General features: G+C 40.3%; 1 protein-coding gene across 2 annotated transcripts; it reads right to left on the bottom strand.

Annotated features, from left to right (window-relative positions):
* Nucleotides 1-796: 796 nt before the first annotated feature.
* Nucleotides 797-10,790, bottom strand: LOC308393401 (TIMELESS-interacting protein-like). 2 transcript variants are annotated; one of them, XM_080877140.1, is made up of 8 exons: nucleotides 10,773-10,790; nucleotides 8,435-8,582; nucleotides 7,886-7,976; nucleotides 6,591-6,666; nucleotides 6,160-6,282; nucleotides 6,010-6,073; nucleotides 5,002-5,214; nucleotides 797-1,182 (listed from the first exon to the last, which is right to left on the bottom strand). In XM_080877140.1, the coding sequence occupies exons 1-8, from the start codon at nucleotides 10,773-10,775 to the stop codon at nucleotides 938-940; spliced, it is 963 nt and encodes a 320-aa protein (XP_080733266.1). In that variant the 5' UTR covers nucleotides 10,776-10,790; the 3' UTR covers nucleotides 797-937. The 2 variants fall into 2 exon arrangements, with proteins under 2 accessions (XP_080733266.1, XP_080733267.1); XM_080877141.1 differs by lacking the exon at nucleotides 10,773-10,790 and adding an exon at nucleotides 9,742-9,994.
* Between the last annotated feature and the right edge of the window lie 192 nt (nucleotides 10,791-10,982).

Here is a 10,982-nt window from a genome sequence, read left to right as displayed (position 1 = left end):
ACAAAACCCAGCACGAGTATTGTTCTGGAGATGATAAAACGTCCACTCGTCCATTTTCTTCTGCACGTCCTGGAATCTGTCCCAGCTGTCATAGGGTGAGAGGCAGGATACGCCCTGGACAGGTCACCGGACTGATAAAACTTCATGTCACTCATTAGCAGACTTTAAAATAAACCCGTAGAGTAATGAACACACCTGAGGTTGGTTGTGTTGGAAGTGATGTATAAAACTAGGATGTATTTATCTTATAGTTTGTATATCAAGAGCCTGTATAGAAGACACCAACACCAAGGACATTTTTATTGTTTGAACTGGTAAATAATCAGAACCGTTTTTTGGTTTGTGGATTTTAAGATTGTTTTCTAGAACTACCAACAGAAATATGAACTGTACATAACTATTTCAATATGTGTGCAGTGGCCTGTAATTAAAAATGGTGTTTTCATTAGCGCAGATGGAGCCACTTCATCGTGTTGCGTTTCATGTCCCTGCAGTAGCTTAAGAAAGAACTGTTCATAATTGAACGAGCACTTAATGCTTGGAAGAGGGTGATGGTCAGTTGACAGCTCACATACTACACACACACAGAGGCCTTTTATAGAAACATGTTTGCAACCAAAATTCTGCCAATAGTGAAACTGGAGAAAGAAGATGCATCAGAGCAGGAACTGTGGATCAGTTCAAATATTTTTCTGTAACAGATACCAACACATGGTAAATACGTTTAGGATTTGGACTTTTAAAAATAAGAAAAACATTTCCATTGATTATAAATGTCTTTGCTAACCCAAAGCTGACGTCACAGTAGGAACATGTGCTCAAGATATAAACCACCAGAAATGCACAACATTACTCGAATGAGCAGGCACGAACATTGGGAAACCTTTAAATCTGCTCACTGCCAAAGCTTTTCAGCAGAAACTGCTGCACGTGAACTTTAATCCCCCTCTACACAGTCGTTGCTGAGCTGTTGCTCAGGGCTGAGGCCGGTCTCAGCCTCAGCGGGCTCAGAGTCTTTGGGGGAAAGCGGGCTGGTTTGTTGCGTGGAGGTGTTGTTGGAAGGCTCGAGGTCAGGATCTTCTACAGTTTCATCTCCATCAGTAGAACCTTTGATGACATTTGGTGAGGATGCAGCTGGAGGTTTGTCTCCTAACATGTCAGCAGTCTGAGAGGCTGAAGGGCCTGAAAGGGTTGAGAATTAGAAACAGTGATGGTTTCAGTCAACACAGACACACTCAGTCTACTACGATTTATAAAAGACAGGCAAAGCTGAGATAATGAAAAATGAAACTGTAAACTGCAGGGTTCAAACTCATTGTTCAGGGTCAAATTTAAGCACTTTAAGCACTTTCAAGGTCCATTATCAAGCTTTTCCAGCACATTACCAAAAAAACAGTTTGCATGTTCCACTTTGCATCACCTCAGTAAGACCATGTAAAAATTAAAACAAATCGTCTTAGGTTGACTTAAATGTTCTTTGTTCCTCTTTTGTTAAAACAGAGAAAAATGCACCACACAAAAATACTGAAAAAGGAAATGGTTGTCTTATATGCATATAGTGCACAAACTCAAAAAACTCATTTCTCTCAAAAATGCAGATGTGCAAATGTGAACAAATCAACTTGTTAGAGATGCTCATCTCCACTTGGAAAAAACAACCACACAAAAGAAGAAATCTGCACAAATGAACAAGTCTGCTCATCAGATATTGATGCTTCTTTCCTACGTGACACAACAACAGGAGACAGATGTTTGGTACTTTAACTAGTTAAGCACCCACACCACCAAAAATGGGGGAAAAGAGAGGAGATCACATTTAATCGGTTATAACACGAGGTCAGAAATATAAGTGCAGACATGAGTGTCCACAGAAGCCTCTGAATCTCAGCTGTAAACCATTTCTACAAACACCAAACAGTTAAAAGAGCAGTTACATCACCATGAATCTGTGGACAGGTAACATCCATATTTTGATTTATGATTTTCTGGAGTTAAATGTGACCCAAAGTATATTTTATAGCATATAAGCTATAAAATACTTTTAAAAATTAGGTGAGGGAAATAATCATTTTTTTCTATGTTTGAGTCCCAGTAACTTTGACATAGTAACATCTGCAGTAATATTTACCCCTCTGATGACAGCTCACAAGCGTTAGCTTTATTTTGATACCAAGACTGTTTACACAGAGTTTGTAATTGCAGAGAAATACTCCATTTATTTTGGCCTCTTCATTTTCGAGCAGGAAGCTCAGAAAAGCCCTGGGGGCCTAACAGGTCAAAGTTCATTCCCAATAAAACTAACTGTGAGATGTTTGACTACATTGCTCTCTGGATTATTGTTACAGTCCTAAATGATCAGCTTTAAAGTGTTTGTGCTAATAACACCATGTACAGTAAGACAGGCATGGAGAACAGCACTGACGGGAGGCTTTGAACAGATGACACACTCAGTTCAATTCAACATATAAGACTTTAAAAACGCACAAACATCGACCTAAAATCTATTTATTCAGTCCATCACCTGTCATAGAATTATGTCAAATAATAATGTATTGTTCATCTCCCTTAAATAAACAGGCAGCCTTAAAGTATGAAACATTCATTCATTAAAACACTAAAATGTGTCTGTCGTCTCCGTGGCTGATAGAGCCCCACAGGCATCAATGTGAGCTTAAAGCCATTTATAATTTTTAAATGGTTTAATGTGTCGGTGCTCACGATAAACACATTTTGAATGAAAGCCAGGGAACTTCAGCAGCACAAGAAATGGCTTCTTTGTGCCCACATGCATCAGTCCCTCTTTTTACCAGTTTTTCTTTAAGGCTTAAGTTGGCTAGTTAAGTGTCGGACTAACGATTAAAGCTTTCACTTGAGTGAAGTCACTAATATTACTGCTACTGCTAAGTAATGTTAGCCAAGTTTAAAGCACACTGCATAAATCACCATGCCATAACTAACTGCTGTGCTAGCACTGCCGTACTCTATCACACTCAGTGCATTTCAATCATTTCTCCAGCAAGTTTGATAGCTAGCAAAATAATAATCATAGTTTTAAACATTAGCCTGTGTTATGTACACATACTCGAAATTATTTACTGTCATGTGACTCAAGAGTACAAATTCCTTCAGTGTCGTTTTCCATCGAACACTCATTAAAACAGCACGAACCCTGAAACTGCTTATTAAAATAATATGTATGTAAATAATAGTATGTTGCATTATAAAAAATTAAGCTTTTGACTGCCCTCCAGAGTTCACGTTAACTTCAGATCTCTGGAAGCTACACTACCCGAACGATGTCAGCTGTTTAGTTTCTATACTGGACAGGAAAAAAAAAGGGGGGGGGGGGGGTGGATTGGCTCCTCTTAAGGAGGACTAATGACTAAAATGTGAAAGTTTAAAGTCGATGAGTAAATCATGCTCGGGTAATACAATGGAAACGGTCTCATATCACCATCTAGTGTTATAAACTGTAAACACATTTTTATGGGTGAAGGCTCATAATAGAGACCGATCAACAGGTCATTTTCTTTTCTATGGGTCTCATTTAAATCACATTACATCATTTCTGCGGTAAATGAGGACCCTGAAGAACGATTTAATGTCACTGTTAAAGATTTGTAGACAATAGATCGCAGACAGCTGGCTCCGCTTTAACTAAAGAGGAAGTAAAAGCAGTTTGGATCACAAGTGTAAGGCAAAAACAAAAATACTACGCCTAATTGAAGCTGACATCAGACAGGCAGTAAAGAAATCAATGTTTTCTACATGCTTTGCCTCTTATTACCAAACTCCACACTAATGTGAGGAATCTCTGGTGGTTTGGACGAACTGTGCAATACGGGAACTCGTCACTCGACCTTCAGGGTTTCTGGTGGATATATACACTAGATCCACTTCACTACATTGTAAGGAGTATTCACTCACCACCCATCATCCAAATCATTGAATTCAGGTGATCCAGTAACTTCCACAGCTGTATAGAATCAAGCACCTAGGCATGCAGACTGCTGCTACTAAGTGGAAGTGTTTGGGAACGACAGCAACTCAGCCATCAAGTGGTGGATCACGTAAAATCCCAGAGTGGGGGTCAGTGGATACTGAGGCGCACAGAGGTTGCTAATTTTCTGTGGAGTCCATCGCTCCAAACTTCACGTGGTCTCCAGATTAGCTAAAGAACAGTGCACAGAGAGCTTCGTGGAATCCATTTCCATGGCCGAGCAGCTGTAGTCCAAGCCTTACATCACAGAGTGCAACGCAAAGCAATGGGACACAGCGGTGTAAAGCACGCCGCCACTGGACTCTAGAACAGGAGAGATGCAGTCTATGGAGCGACGGATCACAGTTCTCAATCTGGAAAGCCGATAGACAAGTCAACTTAGCAGTTGCCAGGACAACAGAGCTCCAGGTTTGGTGGCAGGGGGATTTCGGTGCGGGGTTGTTTTTCAGAAGTTGGGCTCAGTCTCTTCGTTCCAGTGAAAGGAACTCTTAATGCTTCAGCATGCAAAGACATTTTGGCTCCCGACTTTAAGGGAACAGTTTGGGGATGGCTTCTTCCTGTTCCAGCATGACTGGGCACCAGTGCACAAAGCAAGGTCCACAAAGACATGAACTCTGGCATGGGAGTCCTGACCAGAACACCACTGGGATGAATGAGAGCAGAGACTTGGAGCCAGGCCTTCAACATCAGTGTCTGACCTTACAAATGGTCATAAACTCCCATAAACACTCCCAGAAGAGTTGAAGCTGATATAGCTGCACAGGCGGACGTCGTGAATGGGATGTCACTCGAGTTCATATGAGTGTGGGGGCAGATGAGCAAACACTTTTGGCAATATACTGTACATTCAATGTTTTGCTTTTTGTATTTTCATATAAAGTTAATACACCAATGAAGCTAGATGATCCTTATGAACCTTCGCTGGATGTTTTGTAGCAGAATCATTAATTATTTCTGTTATATTGTGTCCCAGCTGTATGATACATTTTTGCCATTCTTACCAATTTGCTGCTGGCGTGCGCGCCTCTTTTCCAGGGCCCGCTGTCTGTTCAGCTCAATACGTTTCTGCTGCTCTTCGGTCAGAGAGGGAGTAGGTGGGGGAGCGAGGGCTTCGGCAATCTGCCCTTGGGGAGCATTAATAAAACTCTCTCTGCTGAACAGATCAGGATCCCCAAATGTTTCCAGTTCACGTTGTACCTCTTCGTCACCAGCACCTGAACACAATTTCAAGCAGTGCTGATAATTAAGTCCTGTGGAATATGGCAAGTATTTCCTATGTGCACCTGCAGGTGTGAATCCACCGTAGGGCTGTTCGATACAACGATATATACGGTTTGACGATATAAAAACGTCTATTTCATTTTACGCTATCGTTTGTTTCGTGGTGTCGCAAAATAAACTGTTTACGGCAATATTTCTTCATGGTTCTGATGTCACTGTAGTAAAGTTCTCTCTTTCTCTTATATATAACCACACTACGGACGGACAAGCGCCTGTTTTTATGCGTTGTCGTTAGCAACAACGACGGTAAAACCATCGCGTGTCCGCTTGTTTATGTTCCACATAAACCTTTCAGAATAAAGCTCAAGATCCTGTTGAGGCTTTTCAAAATAAACGGAATCACGTGAAAGAGCAGAGTGTTTACGGATGAGAAGTAAAACAGAGCCGCCAGGTGCTAAAAAATAAACCTTAGACTCAAACGTTAGAACAGGCTTTCCCCCGCAGCACGCCGTGTAATAAATACTCACAAAGAAAACGGCGCCGTTACAACTTCTGTCTAAAAATGTGTCGTTTCATGCATCGGTTAAAACACTCGACTCCAGCTACATGACGCGCAGCTGGAAACACTTCACGCAAGTCGAGATTCACAGAATTGACAGAAAATGTTACATTTCTGTGATTTATATCGTTATCGGACGATAGAATTCTTATATCGGGAGATGAGACTTTGGTCATATCGCACAGCCCTAGTCCACCGTATCCCCATCAGTAATGATTTTTCTTCTTACCATCTGTACTTGTAAAATCTTCATGTGTCAGGGGCATGTCCAGTCGTATTCGTTTAAGACATGTCTATAGAAGAATGAGTAAAAAATTACAAATTCTGAACATTAGGAATCCCACACGCTTGCAGGAAATATTCTACTGCTTCCTCTCACCTGCACTTCCTTTTTGCTGCCGAGCCTTTCCACTTTGTCAATAAAATCTTCAAATTGCAATTTGGGGTACAACCTGTGGGCCCAGTTCTCCATCTTCTGCATCAGCAGCCGCAGGTCTGCAGCCTAATGGGGCAAACATCAAAAACAGCGAGTAGTGATATGAAAGAGGGCTGTGTGTGATAGGACGCTTCTTCTTCCCACTAAAAAATGACTTCCAGTCATTGGAACAAAAGACATCTTAATTTGGTAAACCAACCTCTGGTTCCCCTCACTCATTTTTGACCACGACAGAAAGGGCAACTTTTGACCTTTTAGTCTCAAACCAAATTTAGGACATCTAATTAAAAGCTGACAGGCCAAACAGATTTAGCTCAAAAACCAATGTTCATTCACATCTGGTAATTGGTGGGACAGATGTTATCATATCCTACCTCGTGTCCTTTGCCTTTGAACTGGATATTGTCAAAGAGAGTGCCCAGAGCTGGAAGCCCTCGATCTGATATCAGCCTGGGAAAAAATATTAAGACTAAGTTAAACCATTAATGGATTACAAGCAGGGTTAGCAGCACATCCAGGCGTATTTGGCTTATCCAATTCAGGATCGTGGATGGCTGAAGCCCATCCCAGCAGCCAGGTCGCCAGCCTGTCACAGGGCCAACACAGACAGACCCTCTGAATGGAAATGTCAGTGCCTTCAGATGTACCATGTTCAGAAGGCAGTAGCTTGTTGGGGGGGGGGGGGGGGGGGTAGGGTGTTTGGTTTTCAGGGTGCCCACAACCTTTCTTTTCCTACCTGTTTGTACATAAGGCAGTATAATGAGAAATAGTCAAATTTCTCCATCTAAAAATAAAAAATAAAAAATTGCTATATATATATATATATATATATATATATATATATATTTATAGCAAAGTTGCAATTAATTTGAATATTTTATCAAATGAAAATCTATGTTTTTCTTTAATACAGCTTGCAAGTTTTATCCTAAGTATAATCGACGTTCTTACTTAAAAGCTTATTTAACATCCTTTGATTTAGTATAACTTAGTTCTGTCCAGGAACATTGTGAACAGAACAGTAACAGAGGAGTGCCACTGGGACACCCACTGGGAGACTACTGGGAACGAGCCTGACTTATGGTTGGCAATACTAACCAGGTTCACACTATAGGTGTACAGAGACTGGAAACATCTTTCTCACACACATCCAGGGATGTCTCCAACGCTCTGACAATTTTCAGTCTGGGAATTTTGCCCATCCAAATGATGAAAACAACAATGGTATTAGAGTCTTTCTTCTTTAAATGACTGGCAGAGTGAAGCTGCACCATCATCACACAGATGCAGTCATTTGTACCTGCCGCTAAAGCGTAAGAAGACGCTGCAGTACTCTGCGAAACGACAGGTGTCGCCACTCAGATAATATCACATCACTTTTTTTGTGCAAAGTTCTTTCCACAAACTTACGTTTTCAAACATTTGCAACAACTCTGTGTGTCAGTGTGTCTCTGAGCCTCTGTGCACGATTATTAGTGAAACGGTGATAAAAACCAGTGCAGTCACAGACTCGTGTTCAACCTGGCTGCAACACTGACAGTCTGCACACGTCAATCAATGATTTTGGCCTCCTTGTGTCCCAGCTCACACAAGATGACATCAAATTCCTATTTAAATGCGCATTTTAATGCATTTCAACCCTCTGTCGTGATATAAATGTCTTTGCTACCTGTGGGAGTCCAGCTTGGGTTGGGGTCTCTTCACGCCTCTCCTTTTAGCAGTAGGGACATCAGCCAGCTGTGATACCTCACCTTCATCTCCTGCATTGAAAACACATGACAACAGGATGTGTTTCTAACTCATTCTGTTGGCAGCGTGGCAAACTTCAAGCTTATCTTTAAATCCAGACAAATTATAGACTGGAGGTTACAGAAGAAATGTGCTGGTTTGAACAGTATCTGATAGGTTTCATTTGCTCACGCAAACAAAAACATGTGTGTTGTTATTGTTAGAAACATCCAGTCTCAGAGAGATGCTGAAAAACCAGTTCATGCATTTGTTAATTCTAGGCTGAACTAACAAATTCATTATTATCAAGCTGTTCCAAAAAGCTTTGTGGAAGGACTATGAGAGGTTGTATTTCTCCCACATTAGCCTTTTTTCCTGAATCTTATTTTTCTATGATTCTTCATTAAACCATGAATTTAAAATACAAAGTTCTGAATCATCACATCTTAAAGACCTCATAGTAATCCTGTAAGAGCACAGCAGCATCTACCATCTGCAAAAGGGTCTCCTTCCTCCTGGCCTCCCCGGCCTGGGGAGTGTGGTGGTGGGAGTGGGGGGAAAGCTTCATCCTCTATGCCGTCATAGTCAGGAATGTCCTGCGGGCTATTTTCCTGTGGGTCAACCATGGTGAGTCGGTCCTGGAGACAAAGTAAAAGACGTGTGAGCCCCAGTCAGCATCAGCATTAAGTTACATGAATTTAACTGCAAGTTGAAAAAATGACATTTATTTCTGTAAGAGTAATTCTTTACTGTGTTACAACATCAACATGAAAACCTAAAAAAAACTGGCATTTACTTTTTTCTTTTTTTACATCAACAGGAGGAGCTGTACAGACACTCATCCCACCTGGAATTATACCCCAAATTCAGAAATGTACTATTATGATACATTAATGGTCCATTATGTTTGTTTCACAGTTATATACATAATACAATTTATAGATTTGTATATATTTACATTCTATCAGGGATGAACTGGTTGTGAACCTTTGGGCTGATAATGACATTTAAAAGTTACAATTTGGATGAATTATTACTGCGATACTTCTTTTGGACTCTGTAGTACCACAGAAATATCATTAAAGTAACAGGTTTGTTTTAAAGTCTTTCAGCTGTTCCGAAAGCATCATCGTCATCATCATTTATATAGCACTTTAAAAACACACCTGGCAGACCGAAGTGCTGCACAATACAAATGTAGTAATAAAATAGCAAAAAACAAACATAGCAATAAAGTAAACTCTTGAGCCAAAATGATGTGACACAACTAGGGCTGCCACAAACGATTATTTTGATAGTCGACTAGTCACCGATTATTTATGCGATTAGTCGACTAATCAGATCATCATCCACTGGACGTAAAACTACAGCTTATTGCACCATGCAGCATATGCTCTTATATAACTATCATTAGCTTACAGCTTTAAGCTTTTAAGGTGCTAACTAAAAATAAAGACAAGATGATAGTTTATTCAATTTTAATGAAATTTGCAGATTGTTTCGGTGAAGTTTAATAAACTCCTTGCTATCTAAAATATAACAGGACAACGGAGTATATTCTCCAGCATCTCACACTTCTGATAATCAGCTGTCTGCTTGACGTTTATTCAGCTGTGTAAAAACTATAACTTTAATCTCAGACAAACCGATTTACTCAGGAACAAATAAAATACTAAAAAAAAAAAAGCCAAACAACAACATTTTTAATTTATCTAAGTGACTCATATATATTTAACCTGAGTAGCGAAAGACGGCGGTGGGTTTGAAAACAATTTGCCTGGAGTCCGGTGTTCTCACCGTGCTAGTGACCTAGCCCCCGGCTAGCTATCGAGCTAGTGGGTAACAGACGTCTCTGAAAACGTCGGAGCGCTTTTGAAAATATGTGGTGTCCTGATAAACTGAGCCGATATTTGAGGTTTACACAGCTACATTCTCGGCTGAAAATATGTTAAACGTTTATTTTGTGACCCAGAAAGAATAATAAGAGTAATATTAAAACTAACTAGCTGCCGCCATTGTTGGAAACTGAGCTGGGCCGCGCTATGAATTCTGGGACACAGCGGCTTCTTCTTCTTCTTCTTCTTCTTCTTCTTCTTCTTCGGGGTTTAACGGCAGCTGGCATCCTTGTACATGCAGTGCTGCCATCTTCTGTTTCAGTCCGTTATTACACTCTTAAATCCTGCTACTTATTCCTGCGTCTTTTGGGATCTTACAAAGCTTCAAACGACGCGTCGACTATTAAATCAGTCGTCGACGATTTTGATAGTCGACGTAATCGTGACTAGTCGACAAATCGTGGCAGCCCTAGACACAACACAGACACAAAAGGAAATCTTCTACATTGTTTTGCTGTTCACACAAGTTCTAATGCTACCCTTTGTTTCTGGAAGGAGACGATTTTCTGTCCAGTATTAAAGTTCAAAGAACAGGGTATCCGTCTCCAGTGGGCTGCTAAACAAGTTTACCAGAAAAATCAGACCCACGGTCATGTTGTGTCACTTTGAGTGATTAGTCAGCAGCAATAACAGGGAATGACAAACTGACAGACTTTGGATATAAAACAAACAATTTAAACATTTAGAAGTTAAACATCTTCTCGGATTCCTTTTGCTGCACATGTCTATGTATGTATTTGCTGTACAGTGTCATTTGTTTGGAACATTAATCTTGATGTATACATAAACATTTGATTTAAAAAACGTGTTTAAAAATGAACACTGACACAATTAAACACAACACTGGTGCACGGTGACTGCAAACAGAAGCAGCTGTTTGTATCCTCCTGTGGATACAAACCAGCAAGAACTCATCAGATCTCTGTCACTTACCATTAATGAAGTTTGGCTTTTATTAATAAACAGAGAGCACGGATATCTATGGAAGAAATATAGTATCATCAGAATTCAAGTATTTTTAGACATTGAATTTATGACACTGAATTTTTATCCTCCAAATTTCCCTGCAAAAATATTCACCTGCAAAAATTCACCTGCAAAAATTCACCTGAAAAAAATTCACCTGCAAAAATTCACCTGAAA

This window comes from Rhamphochromis sp. 'chilingali' (assembly GCF_963969265.1).
Source record: "Rhamphochromis sp. 'chilingali' genome assembly, chromosome: 3".
Classification (NCBI taxonomy): domain Eukaryota; kingdom Metazoa; phylum Chordata; class Actinopteri; order Cichliformes; family Cichlidae; genus Rhamphochromis; species Rhamphochromis sp. 'chilingali'.
This window is presented reverse-complemented; position numbering and strand designations above follow the sequence as displayed.

Coding starts and splice junctions, on each gene's coding strand:
- LOC308393401 (XM_080877140.1), bottom strand. Junction 6,283..6,590: donor TCAAAGGCAAAGGACACGAG/GTAGGATATGAT, acceptor TTGCCCCATTAG/GCTGCAGACCTGCGGCTGCT. Junction 6,074..6,159: donor GCAGCAAAAAGGAAGTGCAG/GTGAGAGGAAGC, acceptor ATTCTTCTATAG/ACATGTCTTAAACGAATACG.